Source organism: Cygnus olor, chromosome 16, assembly GCF_009769625.2.
Source record: "Cygnus olor isolate bCygOlo1 chromosome 16, bCygOlo1.pri.v2, whole genome shotgun sequence".
Lineage (NCBI taxonomy): Eukaryota > Metazoa > Chordata > Aves > Anseriformes > Anatidae > Cygnus > Cygnus olor.
Genome location: NC_049184.1, coordinates 11,441,095 through 11,467,328, shown reverse-complemented (window position 1 = coordinate 11,467,328; position 26,234 = coordinate 11,441,095). Strand labels below are relative to the sequence as shown.

At 42.7% G+C, this 26,234-nt stretch overlaps 1 protein-coding gene across 5 annotated transcripts in view; it reads right to left on the bottom strand.

Moving 5' to 3' along the window:
* Positions 1 to 26,234, bottom strand: part of PHACTR3 (phosphatase and actin regulator 3) — a 105,542-nt gene that overhangs the window by 29,005 nt on the left and 50,303 nt on the right. For 4 of the 5 annotated variants that reach the window (XM_040575438.1, XM_040575439.1, XM_040575437.1 and 1 more), the window contains 6 exons: positions 19,553 to 19,714; positions 18,583 to 18,660; positions 14,285 to 14,467; positions 9,575 to 9,778; positions 5,740 to 6,004; positions 4,505 to 4,752 (listed from right to left, as the gene is read on the bottom strand). In XM_040575438.1, the coding sequence (XP_040431372.1) occupies positions 4,505 to 4,752; positions 5,740 to 6,004; positions 9,575 to 9,778; positions 14,285 to 14,467; positions 18,583 to 18,660; positions 19,553 to 19,714 (1,140 nt within the window). The remainder of the gene's footprint in view (positions 1 to 4,504; positions 4,753 to 5,739; positions 6,005 to 9,574; positions 9,779 to 14,284; positions 14,468 to 18,582; positions 18,661 to 19,552; positions 19,715 to 26,234) is intronic. The other variant, XM_040575440.1, reaches the window with a different exon arrangement.

Genomic DNA, 26,234 nt, shown 5'->3' with positions numbered 1-26,234 from the left:
CAGCAACTTTTATGTTAGCCTTTGTTAGCATTATGTTAGTCCTTATGTTAGCAGTTTTACACACTAGTTTGAGCAGTGCTACAGTTTTGCTTGTGAGCAGGGCTCAGATGCAAAACTGCTTGCAAATGCAGAAGGATCATACTCCTCTGTTATCTTTATTGCCTTTATCAGCAAGCAGTGCTCTCAGGTGAAAATTATTTGCAGCTGAAACATGATTCACATCCCTAGTTTAGAAATCAAAGGCTGTGCATCTTGCCTCAGCCCTCTGAGCACCCCTGTAGCCCAGAGGAACCCCTGTTTCCTGAATCATTTAGTGGTTCCGTTGCAGAAGGGTGGGATGGCTCTGGGGTGGGTGGCCAGGACATATGCCTCTTCTCCCCTGCGTGAGCAGCAGGCATAACCAGCGACAGGCAGTGGTAACTGAAACAATCAAGGTTGTTGCTTGCTCACTGTACTTTTTTATATGTATATATAAATATATTTTTTAACGTCATTGTGCTTTTCAGGCGTAGCGAATCAGAGTTGTGAGCAGACACTGTGTACAACATTAAATGTAAGCCATTGCTTAGACCTACTTCCTGTCCAAGGTGACAGTGTGCCATAACAGAAATTTAAATCAATACTCTACTCCTGACATTGGGCCTTTCCTTCTGAAGAGAGTAGGGGAAAATATTCCAAGGAATGAGAGAGAAGGATGTGTTTTATGGCAATTTGCAGAATGTGGCAAGTTAATTGGACATGTGGGCAATGCAATACAAATATTTATTGTGATTGCATGACCTGTCGTGCTTATTGTAAAATGGGCTAATGCATGTTTTCCATCAAGAAAGATGATCTAAAACATTGCCATTACAAAAGAATTATTCGTAGGAGGACATGCAGAAGCTGCTTTCATTAGGAGTTTACTGCTCTTTAATGTGCTGGATGCTGACTCCTTGCTGCTGCTCCTCTGGTGACATTAGAAGCATCCTTTCACTCTTACTGCAGGGAATTGTTTGAGCTCAGACTTTTTCTCTCTCTTCTGTAACTCTTGAGACTTAAGCACGCTAAGCAAGTGAAAATTGGACTTCTGAGTTTATAAAAACCATTTTGCCTTGTGTTTGGAAAGACACAATAAAATGGTTGTAAGCTTTAACTGCTTTCAAAGAAATTAGTCTCTGTTCTCAAGTGCAGATTGGAAGTGTGAGGTGAAGACTGTATCTGCTGAGGGGTGGGTTGCTCATGATGGGGGAAAAAAGAGGGACATGCTACCAAAACCAGTGAGCTGCAGAGTCATCTTGGTAGGGCTGCAGTCTTCCAGCAATCATATTACAGGGAGGCTGTGGCAAGCAAATTTACACCAGACTCCTGTTGGCCTCTACTGCTGTGTACTGGCCCTTCTGTTGTCCAGTCCAGGACTTCAGCAGTCTGAAAACAATCCATGCAGAGTGGCACCACTCAGGTGGGGTTCAGTGTAATCACGGTACTCAGGGACTGCAAGTACGTCCTTGCATTTACTCAGTCTTGGGAGCATGGTGTGTAATGCAGTTACACCATAGTTTTTTGGTTTGGTTTCTTTTTACTTTAAAGGTGGTAAGTTTTTTTGTTGTTGCCGCTGGTTTTTTTTTTGTTGTTTAATTTAATGCTTCACCTTTTCTAGGAAAGGTCACCTCATTTTTAAAGAAAATGACATTTATTTGGTGTTTTTATTTGGCATTTGAAATAGGATTGAAGTCTACTTTTTTACAGTATGCTCTGGAGGTTGGCAAGAAACTAAATCCTAAATAGATTCTCATTTCCAAATGTAGGGGTTTTATTTGCTTAGGATCTGTGGGCCTACATTGTTATCACTATTGATCTTGAATTTCTGTATACAGAGGGGAGAAATCTATACCCATGAATACATCTTGGGAGGGCTGGGGGCAGAGTAGATATGGTATCCCAGGGTGAGCACAGGCAAGTCTCTTTGCAGTTGCAGTGTTCTAAAATTAAACTTTTTAGAAGCTGTAATTGGGACAAAACCCTACTTAAAGTCTGAAAGCTGTGTTCTTGTTTAGCACCTTCCTTACCTAATGTTTTCAAAATCTGCTTTAAACATTAATTAAATTAAACCGTACAGCCCTCTGGGAATCAGTAGGTATACATTTAACACATGGGTAAAAGAAGTTAAATTATTTGGTTGATGCCACGCACGGCCTTCTGCTAAATGACTATATGACTCCATCAGAAGCATTTGGATCACTGAGCCACTGGCCTGGGACTTTGTCGAGCTTTTTCAAGCTACCACCAGGACCGGAGTGGGTGAAAAATGGGTGTTCGCATTGCCCAACCTGTACAGCACATGAACCAACAGAACTCCTTCAGGAAACAACCTGAAACATGTTTGGGGCTGGCAGATTCCCAGGTATCCCTGAATATGCCCTCAATTTCACCTGCAGATTTTAAACAGACAGTAAGGGGATCTTGGTCATGTCAGGAGATTGTTGCAGAGAGACTGCGCATGCACAGTAGGTCTGATGTCTCCAGAACATGCTGGACATACTGCCCTTGTGCTGGCTGGCTGTGGAGTGGATTTACAGGCACTGAAGTGCATCTTAGGTGCACTGAAAGCAAAATATGTATACCCCGTACAGCACATGTGAATGTCTCTGTGCAGAGCTCCTTAGAAGGAAACAAGGAAGATCTACATGTGCATGTTATTTTACTTTATTTTTTTGAGATGTGTCCTAAATGGTTATTTTCCTATTTGTCAGTGACAGCTGAGGTATGAGCCTGCTCCCATCAGGCTGTTATAAAACTACCTGCCATGCCATACTAGGTCTGATCTTTGAATTATGGGAGAACAAGGGCTAGAGTCACAGTGATTATTTGCACAGATGAGGTCAGGGCTTGTTTTCTACTGTCCTCATCCCATCGAAGGTCAGCTGAAACTTATGCTTTGCAGATAAAACACTGGACATTTTTGCAGGAAGTCAGTTTTTGAAGCTGTTGTGGAGCCATTGACTTAAGCTAGCTCAGTGTGTTCCGTAGAGGCTTGTATTTCAAAGTGAGGTGGAATAATGCAATGTTTTGCTTGAAACAAAGTAAAATGAAGCTGTTCCTTGGGACTCTGCCTATTCCCAGGCTGCTCCGCTGCACACTTAGAAAGTCTACTACTTTGTGAAATTAAAACCACAAATCATTTCTGAAAAACCTCAACTTTAACCCAAATCCTGCTGTGGTATTAGAGGAGCAGAGAGCATACAACCCACACAGGATAAGCCGTGCTCAGTTCATCCAGATGTTAGGATTTCTAAAAGGCTTATGCTATAGCCACTCCCATGGTCCATATGCACTGGGCACTGATTAATCTTTAGGGTATTTCACCAAATAAAAATGCAAGAGATCTGGATTAAGCTGATCTGATAGTCTAAGGAGCTGTTCCCCATGCCTGACCAATTGGTTTAATTCCTGAAAAATAATACCTGCTGGACAAAATGAAAGGAGGGAAGTGATGTTACCCCCTTCAGGAAGATATGCCAGGAAACACTTGGTAGTTGGTCCTTTTTCATCCTGACTGGCCCACTGGTGGCCAGTTCTGTTATTCCACCTCCTACAGAAACCCATATCTGATGTTTCAGAATTAAAAACAACAAATAAACCAAAACAAGAAGAAGGGGGGAGGGGGGGGAAGAAAAAGGAAATAAAGCCCCAAACTAGTTTTTCTCCATATCCATTGTCAGCACCCTGAGACAAAATCCTTCCTGATCACTATCTCAGTGGAAAGTGAATCTGCAAATACCTTCATTTATTTTTGTCAGTAAGACACCTTCAATGCCACTGTGTCCCATGACCAAGCTATCTCAGGCAGGATCTTGGCTGTGGCCTGTTACACAATTTATGACAGCTCAGCTAGGTCAACAATAAGTGGTTTGAAAATTCACACCTTTTTCATGCTTGGTCTGCAGGTTCCTGACAAAAGTTCCTGTTTTAATTCAATTGAATCCTGACATTTAATTTCCTGTATGTTTACTGTTCTTTCTATCAAGCAAAAGGCAAATCTGAAAACTGCACGCTGATGGAAAGACCTTGCGCACATGAGTTATCAGCTCTAGGCTACATGAGAGTAAGGTTATTTTTAAACAAGACTATGGTCTCATCTTCTAATTTTGAAAGGTTTCAAAGAGCTACTTATTTAATACAGTGCTATTGGAAAACAAAGTTGCAGTGAGATGTCTGCAAGTGCTGCTGTTCTTATGTAGCGGTACAAAGGGTAGATAAGTCACCAAAAGGGTAAAGCATACTGATACATTGACTTCTCAGCATAACTCTGTGTCATCTTATTATGCAGTACCTACCCAAACAGGCATGATCACAGTCCCTATGACTTAAGCATAATTTCAGGTCTTCACCAAGATTCCTTAGAAAAGCTGATGTGACAACAGAGGAATGAATTTACACTGCTCAATATTTTCTGTTCCACACTCCCATGTTTAGAGCATTCGTTAGGCTACAGTAGTATGTATTATAAAGTGACTTCCCTTACCAGAAATAATGGAGTCATTCAAGACTTCTTCATCCTGATAAAAAACAGAGTCTTCCTTGAGCTCTGAGTTCATGATCATGTTTTCTTTGTTCTCATCAGACTCTTTAACTGAGTTCCGCTTATTTTCTGAGTCACTGCTGTAACCCAGTGAGTTCTCCTTTTCTTTGTTGCGCTCCATGCTAGACGTTCTGGATGGACGGACATCTACTCTTTTTTTTGGAGAGCCTTTGCTTTCTCTTCCATGGAAGCTGTGGATGGAAGGTGCAGAGCCCAGTTTTTACAAAAAACTGGTTTATTGCCACAGTAGGAACTTATCATTATAGGAAAATGACCAGAATGGCCTGTAGCTCGTAAAGGCCAAAGCAGAGAGTTCAGTATTGGACAACAAGGAATAACATCCTCAAGACTGTGTTGATAATGTCTATTATGGATCTACTTTCCTATCTTTGTCATAAAAATAAGGTACAGAAAGGTAGAGACTAATGTCGTTGATATATAACCATGTGCTATACTGTACTGATTTAAAAAAAAAAAAAAAAAACAGTATGTCACAGTATGTCCTCAAAATGTAAAATATACAAGGCATAAAATATTACCATTTTGATATTTTATGATCATGACAAAGGTTTAACAGGGCCTGGAAATGATACTGTATGAATCTATTCCCCATGACAATAGCTGCTATGGAGCTGAGAAATGTTACCAACTTAGCTCCAAAGCTCTGTTGGGAAAGGTTATCTCTGTCCTTTTCTAATACAGAGGAGATTTTATAATGAAAACCAGATAAAATACCCGACATACTCCCATACAAGCATTTGTATTAGAAAAATGAATACCATGTATGCTCGTGTATAAACCAAGAGACAGTGAAATAGCATTTCTCATCTATGTAGTACTCATATTTACAGCACTGTTTGTCTTAGCTATCCAACTTGTTATCTCTTGGGGAGAGTTTCTTTGCAGTAGGTCAAGGATTATCAAATAATTCTACCTGTTGAAAACCACCTTCCATGTCACAGTAGCCTCTTTATGAAGGAAGAACATACTTTAAAGTAATTGCCAAATCAAGCCCTTTAACCAGGGATAGATGTTCAAAGTAATGACATCAAGAAGAAAACAGACTCAAGCTGTAGGATAGATAAAATGCTAATAACAGAGGAAGGATGTTTACCAAGAAAAATGATTTAGTGGAATGACTCTCCCCATGCACCCGTATAGCCAAGAGGCTGCAGTACCTGTCCTGCCGGTGTTTGGTGGCCAGAGCCCTGTGCAGTTCTTCAATGACTCTGCTGGGAGGTAAAGGCAGGTGGACGGCAGCCAGGTGAGGGGAGCCAGTCGGCGTTGTTACCTGTCCTCTGACGTGGGGATCAGAGCTTTTCTGGCCAGAGGGATGGAAGAGAGCAGCTTGTCCTGAGATTTGGGAGGAACCAACAATTACATAATTCTTCAGGATAGTGGAAGGAGGAGATTTCATGGCTGGGTCATCCGTGTCGCTTCCTGCTGTCAAAACATGAGGGTAAGAGGTCATGCAATGCTGCTTGTGTCTTGGCGCATAGAGCTGGCACTGAAACTAATTCTTCTGTTGAACAGAAGAAAACGGTGATGTTTTCTTCTTGCTAAAAGGTAACTGGCTAAGCTGATTAACCATCTGAATTCAAAAGGCTCATACTGCACAGATCTAGATCTTTGATCTAGAAAAATAGATGCTTCCCCCATTCCCTCTCATTTCCCACGCAGATTCTTCTTTTTTCCAGCCCATCATTGCATTCTTGATCATCAGTGCTGTTCCTCCTAACCGCCAACAGCCTGTGCTGCGGCGGCTTCCCAATCTAGTGCTTTCTTTGCTGGCCTCTGGCAGACAGTATTAAAATTTATGCACTGTGGTTCTCAGTCAGGACAAAATGTACCACTGTCTATTATCTGCTCCTCTGTGATTGCTGTGCAGCTTAGACCTCTGTCTTTCATATGCCAGTTGAGGAAATGCCAAAATTATTATAGTATAACGTTCGCCTAACAAAACTTGCCAAATGAAATCCAAATGATAGATGGCATAGTGAGCACTAAGAAGAGAAAACGAAGGGTAGAGCCAGCTAATATATAATTTTTACCCTCTAGATTCAGGTTTTTATGCTGCATAAGCATTTTACTGGAAATTAGACTTCGTTATATACATTTCTCTAGCACCTGAGTCCAAAGCGGACATTTCTCTCATTGTAAGTTTGATAGTTTTCCTTTCTTAAGATACCTGAACGTTTGGCCTGAAAAGATGCCAATTAGTATTTCTGTTCTACAGTTTTTTTCCCCATTTTCCATATAACCCAGGCCCAACCTTCTGGCGCATGGTGCTGTTTATTGCAACAGTTCAGTCTGGGTGTAGAAAGCCAATGTGACGTCTTCACACAAGAGGGTATTTCTTTTATCTTGTTGCCACCTAGTGTTGTAAATAGGGATTTAAACTGATACAGCCTGTGCAGCCCTCGTACAAACTTGTTTTCACAGAACGTTTACTATTTTCACTGTGAGAACGGAGAGCGGAATTTATTGAGGGCAATAGCAAAAGCACAAGTGGGAGGAGAGCTCCTGCAGCCACAACCAGATTCAAACGTCAGAAATTTGAGAGTAGCAACACTGGTCTGTTTTTCACATTTGTGGGGTGGAGAGGAGAGCATCCTTCAGCAAAGAGATTTGCATCTATGGTATAATCTCCTTGCTTATTCTAAGAGAAGTCTAACTCATGAATTTTTAATTTTTGGAAGGCATTTTTGCACATTTCTCTTCATCCAAGCCAGATTACTGGCCAGAATTTAATCCCTCTTTTTATGCATCTGGGAGGGGTCAAGCAGGCAGGGGTCAAACTGATCCAAAAGTTACCCTATTTAAAATCTGAAAATGCCTGAAAGAACAGCAACATTTCTCCAAGTGTCTAGGTGTCCAGTGTGCCGTGCCTTGGCAGTGAGACACCTTCCCAGCCGGGAGGTGATCAGGGTAGTTTCTACAGCCAGGAGATGGCCAACCTGTGCTAAGTAAAGATGTTTTCTCAGCATACAAGGGAGTTTTGGTTACGTGCTACTGTAGAAACGCATAGAAGACATCTATGATCAATTGTTGTCTTTTAAATTGTGGCCTGAGGGGATGAAAGAGCACCTCTTAAATCACTTTCTCCCTCTGCACAATGGGAGAGGGTTGCAGTGTTTTCTCAGAGCAAGAAACCTGGATTCAGCTCAACCCTAAAGCAGGAAGGGAGGAGACTTTGTTTTATCTTTGTATTTGCTTGTTCCTGGAATGGGCCAAAGGCCAATTTTGTCCTCATTGCAGCTTGGGCCAATATTGAGAGTTGCCCTAAATCACACCTTATTCATCCTAATAACAGCTGTTCAGTGAATAATCTTGCAAAGTGATGTCTTGGCACCTTGCCCTGTTCCCCCTCTCTCTGTGATTAATTGGTGCTTGGCTTATTCCTCACTCCTCTGCTAACAGCATCTCTAGCATTGTTAAGGGGGAAAAAACCCAAACACAGAAGAGCTTTTCAACCTCTTTGTCTTGCTGTTCTTTTTATAATAGCTCTTTGTTTCTCCCTCCCCATAAATTTGTATCCTCTTTCACTCACTGACAGTATTTGTTTAGTTTTAACTTACCACTGCCTCCACATCCAAACAAAAATAAATAAACATATAATCGCTATTGAATAAAGGTCTATAGTTACTGGAGTCATTGAGAAAACTGAGTTGTTCTTTGTGGAAAATTTAGATGAGGATGAAATACCAAAACCTAGAATATCCTGGGTGGTAGAGGAAGTGCTTAGGTACTGTAAAGTGCCTGGTGGTTCTGTAATCTTGTTACCCTCTACAGGTTAGTTTTTCCGAACGGCCTGAATCTCAAGCACAGCATGGCTCTCTCATCAGCCAAGAAGTGTTAAAGGGGTGTCCTGGTTGTGCTTGTTCACATTGCAAGATGGAAGAGGCAGGAGAGAGCCTGACTCAGAGCAGAGAATGGTGAGGCAATCTGAACGACAGCTCCCAGGAAGCACTGGTATGATACCGTCTTGAATCCAGGTCCCGCTTAAGCTCTTATGGCTTCTAAACACGGTCAAAATAAGGACGTTTTCCATAGGAAACAAATACCTGTTCCTTTAAAAGACTGAAAGCACCGATATTTTCTATGAGTTCCAGTGGTCATATCAGTGTCCCTCTGATATTTTGTTTCCTGGTGACTTCGAAAACCCTGTTATTTGTGCCAGTGGGATGCAAATCAGGGCTGAGGTAATGGCTGTCATTTAAAAGTCTAAATACCCAACAGGTTTGGCATTTAGATGTCAAGACTTCATTCTAATTTGCAGTAAGACCCTGTTAACTGCTTTTACCATATGTAGGGGCCCTAAAATTGGAACGAACTAAAATCATATTCACTTTAACACCCTTTCTGTAGTGCCAGAATGTTGGAAAATGTAGTAACGTTGGCAATACGTTAGAAAATCAGGCCCGGAGGAATTGCTGTTGAAACATTGAATGAAGACTGGCATGGAGGATTGCTTTGTGGGAGCCAGGTGTATCACTTATGTGCATTCTGTGTAAATAGACCAGATTTCATAGCTTTAGTTTAGGCCTACCCTAGAGAGCAGAACCTGCAGACAGAAACCTCTACAGAGCCTATCGAGTTGAACTGGCTTGTGGCTGTTGTACTGTTATCCAGCGGGATTCTAGGTAATAAAAACATTTAAATCTCCTTGTGTTTTATGGCATATCGATATGAGCATCTGATTCAGCAGATGTTTGCGGTTGGTTTGATTTGTTTTACATGTGTTTAGTGCAATAGACTCAAACTAAATAATCCTCGGGGAGATCCAAATATGTATATATGTTTGAAGTACAAAGATCAGCGCGTTGTTATCAGGCAACCAAACCGCTCAGTTCATGAAATTCATTATCATTCACTACAACCACAACCAGCCTGATTCACAGTAGGCAACAACAGGCTTGCAAAAGGATCTAAGAAAAAATATAGTATACTGTGCTGTATAGGTGAACAAAACATAAGGGGTGGGGAAGTCTTCCCTGACTGGTAATGACTGACCTGTTACACTCTTGGTGATTTTGGAGATTGCCTTAGGCGGTGGAGCTGGGAGCAATGGAGGGCTGGGAAGCTGTGCTGGGTTTCTTTCTGTCCCCTTCTGGGGAGAGTCTGTGGATTCAGAAATGAGTAAGGCTTGTGGACTGTCTTCAGATGCTGGCAGACTGGCATCTTCTAATTCTTCCATGGGTGCTGAAGGTTTCTTGGCTAGCAAGAAGATGAGTAAAATTAATGGAAAGGGAAGTTAATAATACTGATAGGCCAGGAGACAATGCCAGAAACATTCAGAAAAACAGAACATATGGTACACAGCTAGAAGCACTTATTTACCTTACTGGAAATAATTATTGTGTGAAATAGCCAACTAGCCAAAGCAGGTAAAGAATAAAATGTTTGAGAATATTGAAGAAATGTTAGTTTTGATGTTCCTGAGAAAACTGGTGAGCCTCTCTTACTTTCCATTCCTTCCCTTAAGCCTTTTTTCCTTTTCTCTTTTTAATAACGAGGACAGCAAGGTAAAACAACCTTTGAGAACTGCAATGGCAGATTTTCTTACAGTGGTGCAGTTGCAATGGCACAGCGTTACTGGGTGAGTGCCAGGAACATACAGCCATAGGGCAAAGACTGTCAACCCTGTAACATTACATGAAAGCTGGTTTTCCAATTGTTGTACACATTTATTTTCGCAATTTAGTTTTTATCTTATTTAATATATGACTTCAACTTGCATCCTACTGCACCTGACTCCAGAACTGCTGAGCCTTTCCTGAGGCTAAAGTTGATAACCAGGAAAAGTCTGTCATAAAAAGATTTACCAGTGGATCTCAGCAACTAGCGCAGAATAGAGAATGGATGAAGTACTTAAGAAAAAATTCAATCACCAAAGCCTTAATTTGAGATGGCGAAGCAGTGCTCATTTCAGGATTGTCTCCTGAAAGATGGCAAAAACACTTAGCTCTTAAAGTTAGTACAGGCTGAATCACCGAGCAGTTTGTCAAATTGGGCTGGCTGTGATGAGGGCACAGGGGAACAGATCCAGAAAGGCAAGCAGCTGAAGCAGGGCATGCGTGGAATTTCAGCGAGGTCCAGGGTTAATACCGTTGAATCCTGCTCAGGTACCAGCTGACTCTGGCAGTGCTTAAAGTTGCTCAGTGCCTCACAGTTTGACTTTCACACTCTGTACATGTGTGTACAAAGATCACACCAATATTTGCGTTGGTATACATGGGAGCCACAGACAGGCTTGAGCGACTTGGGCAGATCACCCCAAACAGCATGTCCAACCACCAGGGGCCCAGTAGTGCTCCAGCTGGTGGAGCACTCCTCCAAATGGGGAGATCCATGTTTAAATCTTCCCCTCAGCAGGAGATGTGTCCAAACGGTTTGGGCTGGAGAAATGGTAAATCCCTCACCCTTTAGCAGCCTGGATTGTCAAAGCAAAGTATGTTTCCCTCCAAACCATTCCAGAGCATCTCCAAAAATCTCACAGAAGTGCGTACCCACAGCTGCCACATCACAAACCTTTTCTTGGCTCAGTTTTATGTCTTGTTTGGAATACAAGCTCTCTCTCTCAGCATTCTTATGTTCACAGTGCATGGGGAGGCACCAGAGCATTTAGACAGTTGGAAACAATAGCATTGGCAAGATAATAGCATTTAATTTGTTGACAAACAGATTAATGAGTGCGCCTAGAAGTGGAGGAATGAGTATTTGTCATTCAAGAAAGACAGGAAAGTGGAATAAATACACATCATTAGAGGGATTCTCGTGAAATTTGGCTTGATAAGAAAGTCTTATGTGATAGTTGCCTAAATTATTAAAAGAAATAATTTTCTTTAAAATATACATTTCTAGGGAAATGCTTTGTTCTAGTCTGACATCAATTTGTGTTTTTGTGCCTGCTGCATAGAAGAGAAAATGTGGAAGAGGAGAAGAGAAAAATTAAGTCACTAATAGGTTACATTATAGAAAGATCAAGAGCTCCAGTAGATGTTAGTAGTGTGACAGGAAAATTAGTCATATTTGGATGTTTTCCCCTGAGCTGAGCGATCCTTTCTGCTGGCAGTAATTTCACTGCAATCAGGAGGCCTGCCTGTGCCACGAGGGGCCGCGCAGCACCGAGGCGGAGGAGCAGCCATAGCGGGTCCTTGCCTGTAGAGAAGGCGGATCTGAAACACGCTCGGCCTCTGGCAAACATCTTTTTGTTTCGGAACTGCATCCTGTTCAGAGAGCGCTATCACAGAAACAAACGGTCATTGTGTGCTGTTGTCTAAAAAAAAAAGTCCATTTTACTGTCCCAGCAAAGAACAGTTTGCTTCTATTTTTTCCTGTGGTTGTTTTTGGTAACAACAGCGCGTTTGACTCAGAGTCTGAGGCAGACCTGAGTCTTGAGTACACAAACCTATTAACAGATTTCATACTGCAGTAGTAATGTTATCCTGCTGAACATATTCTAAGGGCTCAGCACTAGACTCCTTGGCAGAGTAGCTAATTATTCATAGAGAGCCACTTGTCAAAGCACCGCCTTGCAGGTAGGTAGGATCCGTCCCCTTGGGACTGTCCCCATGCCCATTGGCTGGGTTTTGTGGGGAACACTGCCCTGGTTCTGCCTAGGCTGTTCTTCTGCGTTAATGAAACGTGAGCTCTACAAATAATCCCTTTTGTTCCATTCTCTTCCCCTCCTGACCTTCATGCCACATCATCAGGATGAAATACAGCATATTGAGTATGAAGCAAATATCTTCCTTTTGTTTCTAGCTGGTCAAATATTTATACAAACTTGTAGAAAGACACCTACTGCCTTGGAGACCTAGACTGAGCTCAAGGACACAGGTGTTGTAATAAGCTCTGCATTATGATAAACTTTACAATACACTCCAACAATTTTGAAGTCCCTTCTCACCCAACGAACTCCTAAGGTAAAATCAGATTGAATCAGATTATCCCTCTATCCACCTGATTTTACCAAATTAGCACAAATTATTTTAAAAGCCAGAAGCTACCATCGAAGGAGGACTTCCAACAAATAGTAGTCTCACAGACTAGGGAGACAGGAAAAGGTAATCCTGCTGTTATTTTTCTGGAAGCTGGGAAATGATACCTCTGAGGGAGGAAAAGAAATGTAGAAGGCAGGAAAGGTTATGCCAGGGAGACAATAAAAAGAACTAACATTAGAATGGAACATAAGAAATTGGGATGATTTGGAAAGCCTCGGTACACGATTTTGAATGCAGTGGGAGGTGTATTTTAAGTTATAGTACTAGTTTTTAGAGAGCCATAATGTTAAATATATGATGCATTTTTAGTGCCATCTTTCCAGGATAGTCTGTCCCAATGATAACTAGAACTTCAGAGAGCAATTTGCTCAATGAAACACTCTAGGAGAGAGTATCGCTGCTAGTAATAGCAGTGCCTGAGGTATTCTGGTCGAGATCTTGATCTGGTTGTTCTAAAACACTGAACAAGAAACATGAAATGAGTGGGTTTTACCCTGATGAGTTTTTAGAGTGGTACAAAAACAAACACTCCATAGAGATCGAATAGAAAGGAAACATCATTAAAGGCATGTATAGTACAAACTGTGTATGTCCAGTTGTCTATTTTTTCCTCTGTTTTAAGACACAAGAGAGAATAAATCTCTAGAAGCCCACATATAGTGCTTTGGGATATTTCTCAGTGTGATAATACATAGTTGAAACAAAGGTGATGGAAAGCAGTTGCTATGCTTATAAAAAGTCTTTGTGATGAGCATGGGGAGTATGAGAATGGGGAGTACCTTTTGGGAGACGGAAGCGTTTCTGTTGTCAAATCTATTAAGAGTAGAGTGGAGTGGGGCTAAAAATGGGCCAGAAGTGCAATATTACATAAAAGCAAAACAGCAAAACTGTACAAAATTGCGTGAGTCATGGGGATGGAAAGGACTGGAGAAAGAAATGGGAAAGGATAAAACAGAAAATGAAAACCCTTTAGAGGACAGCTTCCATTCTGAGCTGCTGAAGCAGTGTGAGGGCAGCATCACTCCGCCAGACCCAGCAGGTGGGGAATAGGACCCTAAAGAGCATGGGGCATGCGCACATAGGATGGAAAACAAAAGGCAGTTGGGGAAGGCGTAAAGATTGGCCAGAGTGGATGGGCAGGAAGATCAGCAAGCACTCCTCACAGCCTAGGATCAAGCATTATCTTTGGACCTATGCACTTCCTGGCTGTCAGGAAGCTGGGCTGTCCCTGGCTGCTCTGGTCCCATTGAACTGCTTCACAGATGAGCTTTGCACAAAAGGAGCTTGGTGTAGTTTTTCTGTACTCGTGACATTGAACTGCACTTGTATTTGCAGGGTGATGGATAGTGCAAGTTGTGCATGGATGTTGCTCCTTGAGCCACGACAGGCAACTTCAGCCTTGGCACAGAAGTTTGAGAGAAGCTTGTTTCATCTTCACAGCAGTCACTGCTAATACCAAAGGGGCACCATGCCAAGATTGGATTGTCTCATAATCCAACTAATCCCATTATACCAAGGTTTGTGTGGTCCCTCAGTTTGGTAGCAGTCTCAAAAAAATGACTTATAAAATAATGATTGCTAACCTGGTATGGGGAAGCTGAGCAGAACAAGGTGCTCAGACTGTCTACCACTGGTGTATATGATTGCTCATGCAGCAGCTCAGCATAAATATATCTTTTAACATTTTATTATTTTTAAAAACATTTTTATCCAATACCTGCATCTTCTTTCAGCTCATCCAAATGCAGCTCCTCACCAAGGGAGGTCACATTTGTTGTGGCTGCTGTTGTACTCTCTTGCTGCATCTCTTCAGAGTCAAGTGCCTGGCACACAGGAGCTGGAGGGTCACTCTGCGTTGCTCTTGTGGCATCATCACCAGTGCAGGCTTTGCCTTCAGTATCTGCAACACCAAATCATTTAATCTTAACTAAACCACGAGCAGTGAAAGCGGAAACCCCCTGCTATCCTCTCTGGGAGAGAGAGTTTCAAAGCTGCAAGTAGTTTCAGTAAGTGGTTAGGAGACTGAGATTTGTCATACAGCAGCACCTGATTTCTAAAAGTGCTGACATCTGTAATGTAAACCCATGGACACCAGCCCATCTGGACAATAATATACACCCTGTTTTCTAGACAAGGCATCTTTTTCTGTGGGCACCCATCAGGCCAGGCAAATGGCCATTGTGCCTGTACAAGAAGGCCACTGTGCTCTGGAAGCACCTGGCGTGCTGGAGAGGAGGCAGTTCCTTTCGTGAGCAGAGCTCCCGTGTAGCACAGGCACAGGTTGCTCTGACATGTCCGAGTTGTGTCAGGCTCCGTGCACAGCATGCTGCCACCCAGCTGCCCCAGCAGTAATCCCGGAGCATCGCAGAGGACAAGGCTGCTAGTATTCCCTACCGAAGTGTAGGTTTGAGCACAGCATTAGTTACTCAGCTTTAAAAAGCATGTTTTGTGTGATTGAGTTGATCAGAAATTCAAATCCCTCCTCATGCAGACCTAGAAACTGCTCTCTTTGCTTACTCTGAAAGGTTTTTGTGCCAGTGATCCCTGCAGCTGTACGCATCCTGATGACTGAAGCTTTTCTAGCATTCTCCTATTCCGGCAAGACTCCTCAGAATACAAACTAGCCTTTTACTGCACGACTCTCCCAGAATTTACAAGATCAACACCACCATGGCAAATCAAAGCAATTACTTTGCACTGCAGCCAGTGCTCCATGCTGATGGCCACGTCTGCTGTCCACCCTGACCTCCTCCCTTGTATTTCTCAGCCCTAGACACTCTTTTCTGGAAGCTCATGACAGGGCTATGTTTTCTTGCAATGATATCATGACAAGTTTCTTGAACATTGATTTAAAACAGCTAGCACTTGTAGCTACCCCTTTTTAATACAATTTGGACAATCTGTGGAGTAATTTATTGCCCTTTTGGGGAAAGGGTATCGGGTTTTGGCACAGAGATGCTGCGGAAGGGATGCAGTATTTTTGTACGCTGAGCTCACTCAGTCTGCCTCATAATCACGTTTGGTGAAAAGTTACTGTTCTTAAAATAGCCCCTGCAGTAGCACAGTTGCTATGATACAGGGAAGGGGAGGGGGAAAAAGTTCATTGCCTACATTTCAGCTCATTGTGAAGGCAGCCTATACATAATCATCGGTGTATTAACAGCTGCCTGCGTTACTTGACAGGCAGTCCTTACCTCTCAATGCACAGCTACATCTGAGTGGTTTTGTGCTCACAATGGGGAGAAATGTTGGGGGAAGCTCCCTAAATGTGTTCAAGGTAACTCTGCTTCACACGTTCCTCGCATCCTTCAGACAGGCAAGCTGCTGACAGCTGTGCCACAATAGAGCTGCAGACAGACAAGAGCTCCTTCGGATCCCGGCCATGGAAGTGCAGTGACTAATGAAGTAATGACAAGCAGAAGACAGCCCTCTGTTGAGGAACGTCTGAGGCTCACAGCAGTGATGGTCTCGGTCAAAAGGGAGCAACTTGTGCTTAGATCAAAGTGGACGTGCTGCTTTGATTGGCGGTGGTTCCCAGCTTGATTTTAGAGAGAGTCTGGGAGTGGGAGAAAGCACAGACCTCAGATCCCCTGGTAAGGAAAGCAGCACATAGTCCTGGGAATTGCACAGTAATCAGAAGAAGCAGGGCTGGGATTTATTTGGAATTGAATCTCACTGTATGCCAGACCCTACAGCCTGTAACCGAGTGAAGCCATATTTCACATCCAGGAGATTTGAAGGGGCAGCTCGATGTTTGTGTGAGCAGAGAGGGGGGCAGAAGGGGCCCGGCTGCGCACCTTGGTCTGCGCAGCATGTCTGGGCAGCTGCGTTTTGGGGTTGTGCGAGGAGAAAGGGTGACATAACCTGTTAGGATGACTCATCACCAAAGCACGGACGGTGCAATTTCACCCTGGGCTGCTCCCAGATTGAGGCAGATTCTCTGCGAGCTTCATGGTTTGCTCTGAGGCCAGCTCAAAATGCCGCTTGACAGACCTTGCACTGTGAAGCTGGAGCAGGGCACAGCTGTTGTGAACGCATGCAGCATGTCTGCACGTTTCTCAGACTAGAGCTTCGTCCCGGTTTGGACTGTTAATGAAAGGGAGCAGGAGCAAGGGCTCTGGAAGTGGAGTAGAGCCTGATGAAATAGAGGGATTTAAGGATTTACTGTAGTCTTTTTAGCATAGTATTGCTGCTTTGACAGCTGCAACTTACCACATAAATGAGGACTTAACTGTGAAACTGCTGCCACTTCAGCTCCGTCCAAGTAGGGCACTAATCATTTACTGAGAATTATTTGGGTCAATTTTTGATACCAGTTAATAAGCTGCTTCTACTGATAATACAATAAAATAACCCTGGAGATTCACAACACTCTGTGTGAGGAAAAATAACTTGCAGGCAGCTGCAATGTCCTTCAACTGACTGTTAGCCATGCTTTACTTTCTGGGCACGGGGTGGTACTGTAAATTGGTGTGATGTTCACAGGAGCTCTGTGCAGTTTCACTGGAGACAGGTGGACAGAGGAACCTGGAGAGTCTGTTTGCAGCTGCCTTTGTGAAAATGCAGCTTATCATTGTTCCTTTTATTTTAACTATTTTTATTTTGTTAAAATGATCTTGCAACTTAGCATCCTCTGTGTTCCTCCCCACCAGTTCTTTATGCATACAAAAGGTTTATCAACTCACTATTATTATTACAGTTTAAGGTGCTCTATAGAAGTTTTATTTTACTGCTGTTTCATAATGCTCACATACTCATGCTTTCAAATTCATAGATTATGGGGAAATTCCATGCCCTTAGCAGATACGGGGTGTATTTTCCTATTGGGTAGTGCTGATGTGCTGACAGGACAACTAATTGTCTAGAATGAGAGACAGAAAGAGCTCAATGGACAGGAATTAAAAATGAACCTTCTAAAACCTTCCAGTTTAGAATAAGCTGATGGTTTGATAGATTTTGTAGCTTGAACATAAAACTCATATTAAAATATATCCAATAAAATAAGTGCTTTACTGCAACGAAAAAAAAAATCCTGTTTAAAATGCTTTTTTTCTGACTCCAGTTGCACAGTTACACTCCAGCATAGCATCACTGAGTATTGTCCCACAGCCTATTTATAGGCACGGATTTCGTTTTATACAAAGAAACTCAATTATTAGTTTCAAAGAACATCATTTCTATCTACCAGATTGGTCAAACTTAAAAGGCCAGTCTTCATGACAGTGCTTTCTGCTATAGAGTTTTCAAAGTAAAGAAGGATTTTTTTAATCTCTGTTTAGGTGGAAGTGGCAATTGGGATGCTGTCCATAATGTTGGGAGCTTGCTTGATCTTGCAGAATGGTCACTCAGATCTCTGTGTCCCTTGAGCATCTGCCAGGGCTTTGGAGCAGGGCTATACAGAACCACAGACCTTTGTGCGTGTTTCTGACACTTCATCATCTTTCATTCAGTGACTTCTGCTGAACCTGATTTGTACTCAGGAAAACTTTAAAATGCCACTACCAAATGCTTCACTTTTCCACACGAATGACAAGCACACGGGATGGCAATACGCTTTGACGCAAACTTTTCTTTTTACTGGAAGGACAGCTGTAAACGACAGATTAGTATCATTTAATGAGATTTGGATTCATGGGCTGTACACATTAGCTTCCATGCTGAATGCATCTGTATGTTTAAGTTTATATTTACACCAGTTTAAGCTGACATTCTTGGCAGTCAGATTTAGCTAGGTTTAGAGGAATTGCATACGTACCAGCTCACATTCACACCATGTAAAAATCCGGTGAAGCTGGAGTTGCATTCAAGGTGATAAACCATCAAAAATTAATCTGTATGGACTGATTACATCAGAGAGGAATCAGAAGAATTTGATATTAAGCAGTTTTTCTTTAATGTGCTTGGATTTAAGATCTTCCTTTTATTTGTTTGATTGTTAGTTTTCTTCTTTTGAAGACTTCCATTTCCTGTTGTACCGAAAAAGATTTGATTTAAAAAAAAAAAGTTTTTCCTTACCCTGTTCCATCATCTCCAGAAGGCCTTTCTTAATGAGTTCATCCCGACCTTGTCGTGCTGTCATCTTCTTCTCCAGCACTGCAAGAAGTAGTAGCATGACACAGCACCAGTTAACAACAGAATATTTGTATATCTCAATGAGAGCTATAATGAGGAAATTCCCTCTGGTCTCAACTACTGTGTGCTTGGAAAGAACTGCAGGAAATTCTGGGGGTGCATGGACTGGTCAGCCTGTTTTGTCCCCTTTCTTTTGTTAAAATAGTAAAATCACCCGTATGTAGAGCTGAGATTTATGATTTAACCTGCTGCCTAATCACACTGAGTACAGAATAACAGGGGTATGAGAGTCCTTGTGCTGTTTGCTGCAAGATGTTAGAGCTGCCTCAGGAGGTGATGTCCCTCACTGTGACACTCCTCAGGGTATCAGGCAAGTGGAGGGAATCACATCAATCTGTCTTAGCACGTGAGTTTCTCCCCTTACTGATCTCCTGGGACATCCCTGGAGACCAGCAAGAGTGCGCAGTGCTGTGTGCTGGGCTCCTCCGCTGCAGAGACAGCTGCTTGAGGGAAGGAACTTCACATGCTGTAGCTCCCTCCTATCGCTTTTCATAATGTTTTCATAATGTTATTGTGACCTAAATAATCTTCATCCCAAATAAAAGGGGTGATGATACTTGCAGACATAAATGTAGGCTATTTGGAGAAGGGACAGCCCATGAAAAGCAGTCTGTATTGAGGCTTGTGCTTCACTCTCTTATTTTGACCTTTTCTTTTAGATGTATTATATTGTGTTATATAGGAAGTCAGCCTATATGGGCTTTTTCTAGCCTTAACTGCCATTAGTTTCTAACATGCTGGAATTTCTGAATTAGGTTTAGGTCAGGTCATCATTAGTGCTTCCTATGTAAGGAAATTTCACCCAAGCTAAGCTTTGCTTTACTGCAGTTTCAGACTGTTATTCTCATCGTACCTGCAGAGGTCTGCTTTAATTTCTCATTCTTCTTTTTCCTCCACTTCCACGGTTTGAAGATCCTGCCCAGTGTTGCCAGTTTGCTGTTTCTCCTCACTGGCGGAGTTCTAATCCCTGAGACCAAGTAGTCAGAACGCATTGCAGGGGACTGCTCCATCTCATCTGAGAAGGGAAAAGAGAGGAGAGCCAGCAGTTAGACAGATTGCTTCAGCATGGTCTTTAAAAAAAAAAAAAAAGAAAAAGGCAGGTGAATGGAGGCTTCTCAGCTAACACGTATTTGGTTAGTCACCAAGGTAAGCAGCGTAAGACTTTGTCACTGTATTGCTGGAGCCAGTGGCCAGGCTGAGGGATGCCAGCCAGAGGCACTCAGCCTTGCTGTGCCAGCCCAGTGCTTCCTCCTGGTTGCAGCCTTGCACAGCACCCCTCTGGATACCAAGTACTTGAGTATCTCCACTGCTGCTGTCCCTCAGCGATCTCTCTAGGCTATTATCCAGGCCCACAGAGAGGGAGATGTGCTTAATTTGTACACCCTGTTCTTTATTCCTTCTCTTCCCTGACTTTAACCATGCCTGGGACTCAGCAAGGGAGCGGTGTTGCTCTCCCTCCCAAGGGCTGTGTAACTGCGCATTACAGCCTTTTGGAACACAGAGAGCTGGGTGCTCCTGAGAGCTTTAGTAGGAGCAGTAGAAATTTAACACATCTGCAAATTAGGCCCACGCAAATTCCAATTAATCACATAAATGTAATGTTCATTTAGAAAAGTTTAGACCTTTATGAAAAGCTGAGAGCGTGAGAAAGCTCAGGTCTCCTCTGAATTCCCAGCTTCCATTTCTGTTCTCAGGGCACAGGATATTTCTGCCTGTTAAATGAACTCTCTTCACATAAGCTAGCACAGAAAACACTGACATGTGTGAGCTAATGCTGTTCTATAAGAAGAGTTTGTTTGATATGTGCTATGTAAATAAAATCCTACAACTATTGTGCAAATGTATTCCTTGAGGAAGCTAAGGGGAAAATTCTTTCCCTTTTGTCCTGCCAAGCCACAGGAATTCACAGCTAATACTTCAGCTGGAAAAGCAATTTAGGTATTTTTAATATTTTGTCTTGAAAATACACTCAAAGCTTTGCTTATAGACAAATCTTGTGTGAAACAATATACACTGACTATTCACAATTGTGTGCTGGTCAGTACCATGAAAGAAAGAAGCCCAGTTCAATCGGTGGTGTTACTGGTGGCTTTATTGAGGTTTGTATTTGAGCACCAGTACAGTGACTGGTAAAAGCAGCTGTGATAAGTGATCAGACATGGTACACGAATAAAAACTGAATGACAATTTGTATTTTTTCCTACAATCAGTCAAAATAAGCAATGTGGAGCTATGAACATGTGCACGTTTCCAAGTAATTTCTCTCTGAAACATTTGCCATAAATTGCTTTATGACTGCAAGATAAAAACTATACAGCATCTTCTAGGCTTTGTTTTTAAGTCAACAGGGCGAAAATGCTTAAATCACAGCATGGAGGTGGGGATTTCCAAGTAAACAGGAAACAATTTGGGGGAGATTATTAAACACAGCAGGGGAATGAACACATTCCTCCTCTTCCATTTAATTTTGAAAATACTGGTAAGAGAGATGAATCATTCAGTGGAGGCAAACTGAAAACCTGGCCATGTGAACTATCAGAACAGAGAAAAGCTGAAACTTTTTTTTTCCTCTCCCACTGTACATGCTCAGTGAATTTCTCTTTCAGTGTAGCAGAATGAGACAAAAGATTCTCTAAATTCATAGAGTTTATCTTGGGTTTAATTTAGAATAGCTTTTAAATGTACATAAAAATCTTTTTTAGTTTTTGAAATAATCATGTTTACCCAAGGTGCTATTTATGGTTAGCAGTCTGGAGGTCAATATTAAGAAGTTGAGAACAGAAACTAGCACAGGGGGAGGGCAGTAGCCTACAGAGTACAGTTAGAGTGCCAAGATATCATGCTTCTTCCCTAATTGTATATTCAAAACTAAGAAGTATCACAGAAATAAGCTTTGAAGAAGTAGAGCTGCTCTTGATTATGGAGATGGCAATGAGAATGGAAAATGGCAGAGAAGATCTGCTATTAATTTGCTATTATGATTACTTTAAAGCTGTAATAGAAGCCTCAGAAAATAACATTTGGCCATTGCTTGTGACATCCCTTGAGTGGGAATGGAAATGTTCATAAAATTAGCTCCTCTCAGAAGAGCTGTAGATCAGACTGTAAATCAGAGCCTTGGCCCTGGAAGTTTTTTTCAGTGGTGTAGGACAGCCTGAGCTCCACCGTCCCTGTCTGCCTGTGAGGCTGCACTGCTGCTTGAGCGCTTCCTCTTGTCGCCGGAATTTCTCAAGCATGTAAGTGAAGGTTAAAGAAGAATCTGACTTAGAGCAGTACCTTGCCAAGTTGCTGATCCTGCTGCATTTCATTCAGGTTGTAGGTGTCTGCAAAGTGTTTTAGGTATCATCCACATGTAGCATGAGATCACCTTACCATTTTTGCCAGATAGGAGGGGATTTAGATGGAACCAAGAAGCCATTCAAACCCAAATCTGCATGTCCCTAGCAATGTCTGTTATCCCACATCTTCCCCTGGGAAAGAGAAGGGGGAGATACTGCAAAGGCACTAAGAATTCCCTAAATGCCCTGCAGTGGTCAATGCTTCTGTGCTTTCTGCCAGCCTTGCAAATGGGGCTTCTTCCATCCCCTTCTGCCCTCTTGGCTCTGGAAATGTAAAGATTTATGCCTTAGACGGGTCACAGATGAAATACACATCAATCACCAAAGAGAAGATAGTAGCTAAAACAAATGTTCTGGTGAAGGTTTTCATTGGCTTTTAAAATTTATTAATGCTTTCTCAGATGGTACAGACAGTTCTTAAGCAAATGGTTTTATCACCTGGTACGTTCTCACCATATGCAGTTCCTACACTGTACATTTGGAGAGATGGACACAAATAAAAATAGAGACACAGTAAGACAGATGTCCTGAAGTCATAAATAACAAGGAAATGGTCTCACTGGCAATAAGAATCACAAGAAAGCCCTTGGAGCTCCTCATTTCTAGTCGGTTCCTTTCTTCTTGGGTGTGGGTTGGCTGCTTGGGAGATGAGAAGTTGACAGCACAAAAAGCAGTTCCCACGTACAGCAGGGAATGCTGAAGGAGCAGGCGCATCTAAATACCAGCCAGCTCCTGCAGCCAGCAAGCTGCCAAGACTTGCCAACCCTCCAACCACTCTGTGAAGTATTCAGCACATTTTTTAATCTGCAGTCGATATTTTAATTATGCTAACTGTTCTGTGGAATAATGCGGTTATTTCTCCCAGAGCCTGATAGCCTGGGGCCAGGCCATGCAGTTACATGGAGGATGTCTGTGAAATATAAACAGCCAAGAGCCAAGTCGGGACTCTCCAAATCAGCAGGGAGAAACGAGCAACAGCTTAACTAGCTGCGTAACGTGTAAGGATGAGGGACGGTCCTTACGCAGGGCTGAGTCAGCACAAGCTTAACCCCCAGCACACCAGCCCAGTGTGGGGAGGCCAGGCTCGGCTTGGCCCTTAGCGCTGAGATAAACCAGTTGGTCCCACGCTGTTCCCCAAGGACACAGTTCAGCCCTGTTGGGCCAGAGCATTAGCTCTGACTGGCGCTTGTTGGCTTTTTCTGTTGAAATTACTTGCGAGTCCCTGGTGTACCCTGCAGAGGGCAAAGGCTCCTGTGCTGGAGCTCTGCATCCAAAACAAACTCCTCATCTATCACATGCCTGTCTGATGAGGCTGGGCAAGCGTTCCTCATGGTGCCAGCTGGGGTGATTCCTACAGCTCCTGACATTGGCCAGGAGTGTGAGTGGTCTGATGTCCGAGACAGCGCATCAGACAAGGGGAGAGGTTCTGACCCGATGGGTAGTGCTCTGCAGTGCTGCTCTGGGCTGCAGAATAAGCAGGCAAGACAGAAGAAGGAAAGAAACCATAATATTTGTCATGTTTGGCTTCAGCGCCTGACCCCTCAGAGTCTGAGCACCTGCAGCTTCTGTCTACTTCAGTAGCAGTTGTGGTTGATCAGCACTTCTGAAACATGCTCCATTGCTTTCTTCTTTAAAATGGTGGGGTAGCGTAACAATACTGTTCTTCCGTTATTCTCTTCTCTATAGGAATTATGTGTGGATCGTGCAGTGTTCCTGCACATAGGAACTCTCCCATTTACTGATATCAAGTCCTGGCTCTGTCCCATCCAGACTCCTGCAGAACTGGAGCAAGGTTACTAGGAATTCAGTGAAGTCTGGGTCCAGGATGTGTGATGGGGGAGTGCCCCAGACCTGCACACAGCCTTCATTTGGACAGTAGATGTTCTTGGTGCTGAGATGATGGTGCTGGGGTGAACCTGAACGTTGGGTTCAGTCAGTTGAGTAACTTCTTGCCTTTTTTTTTTTTTTTGGTAAGCCAAAAGGACTGTCAAATGATGCCTGGGCTGCTGATTACAGCAACTGCGGGCTGTTCTCTGCAGACTGCTGTGTGGCAGCTGGGCACATCAGGAATGCAGAGCTGGGGTACGCTGACCTTGCCCCGGAGAGGGGCTGGGAGGGACCTGGGAGGTCCTTTTGTGAATACACAAATTGCAACAAGAAGTTTATGGGAAGACGAAGGATGCTGAATTTTAATGTGCTGGGAATTTGTTAACTTCTATTCATGGTAGTGGAAGCTGTGCCTTCCTAAATCCCCTGTGTGCACTTCTAGGAGAAGGGCCACTGAAAAATCTGCAACCTGCAGGCAGTTTAAAAATAACACAGCAGAGAGGAGCTGCAGGCAAATTTGTAAGGCAGGCGTGCTCTGTTTTCTGATGTGTTGGTTTGTGATGCAGCTCTGCATGTTCCCCCCTTTATCATTCCTGCATCCATCTTTGCAACCAGATACAAAGTTAAAAAAGGCAAAAGAGGCTCCCTTTGGTCCCCTCCAGAGGGTAGAGACCGTGAGTGGAATCAAAATGACCTTTTCAGCATCTGTGATAGACATGCCTTTGCCACTGCTAACTCCAGTGCTGCCTAGAATTCATGTCCCCCTTTATAAAGGATGCTAAGCAGGATGTCACGGGGAGAGCTGAGCTTTTAAAGGGTTCACGTCTACTACTGGTCGGTCCTGAATCATGCAACCCAGACGTTTGTGATGTTAGCCAAGAAACAGCACTTCTCTACAAAGGTGCTCTGTGCAGAGAACGCTTCTTATCTAGTGAGAGAAACCTGTGGGTGGAAGAAGGCAGAGAGATTGTCTTGGTTTTAAAGTAAGGACTATCCTGAGCTTTGGGAGAGAATTAGCAGCAGGAATAAGTCCCTTTTCCTTAGTTCAGCATCCTAAAAGCAGGAAGAACTGAGCACAACGATTGAGTCTCCAGTACAGGGGCAACTTGTTTGTGTCTAGAGCCTTTGAATACTTCTGTTATGTTCCAGAGAAGCAGAATTCAGACTGACGAGCTTTTTTATTGCACTCATTAGATGTTTCCTGTGATGGAGCTCTTCCTTGTGCTAAAAATGTTTTCTGTCACCTGCATTTCTGCAGACACGCTCTCTTTGTGAACTCTCTTTGAAAGAAAACTGCAGTGGAATGTTCCAGTTCGAAAGTTTCTATTTCAGTTTTTTGAACATACAGAGTCTTAATTTTTCCGATTTTGAATGACTATTAGAAATTAGAATCAGAAATGAGAAAAAAGCTTTTGATGAACCTGAAATTTATTTAATTTTTGAAGGATTTCAGTTGTATTTACAGCTGTGAATGTTTCAATGCTGTTTTGCTTTGGTTTGGAAAAAATTTACACTGAATAGTTTGTTAAACAGACAAACTAGTTCATGATGGTTTGTTTATTTAGAGAAGGCAAGGTACCTGTCGTACAGCATTGAATGCAATCATAAGCTTGTTCTGGATGCACAGCTGCTGACATGATACAGATTGCTGCTGTAACGCAGCATATTTGTTACACCAGAAAAATATTAAAACAAAGTAGGGAAAATTACAGGACTGAGGTGCAAGTTCAGACACTTTCCCGGCCAGATTTCACGTTTATGTGTGGTCAACAGTGCAAATAGCTTTGGCTTAAATTCCTCTCTCTCTGGTCTCAGAATTGTTATCAGTTACAGAATCACATGCTCATGATTTCACCTCCCCCAATAGTTTAATCCTGAAAGGAGGCAGCTGGATAGTGGGCCAGGTTCAGCCACATAAGTTTGTCATTCACTGAGTTACCTTTGGGAAAATCTGACATACAAAATTTGTGCAGACTTCAGACCGATGGAGATACTTGAAGGCAGGGTGAAAACACGAAGAGAAGTGGCAGAAGGGAGTGGAGTCCTTTATGAGCACCCTACCCAAAACAGCTCTGGGTTCAGCCTCCACAGAGTACAGGCTTTTCTTGGGCTGTATCACCTTTCTTTTAGCCAAGGAGTGTGAATCCTGATTGGGTTTTTACACTTACCCACATGAAAACATAAGTTACTGTTTTTTCCTTTCCACCTTTCATGTGGGCTCCTGAGCCTGAGCTTCCATTTTCACTTCAAACTCAAATGTTTGCCATGCATCCTTGTTCTCTGATTTCCACTGCTCTTTAGTATGTTAAATTATGATTTAACATTTTTCTTTAATTGAAGGAGAGGAAAAAAAACATAATTTGTGGGTGG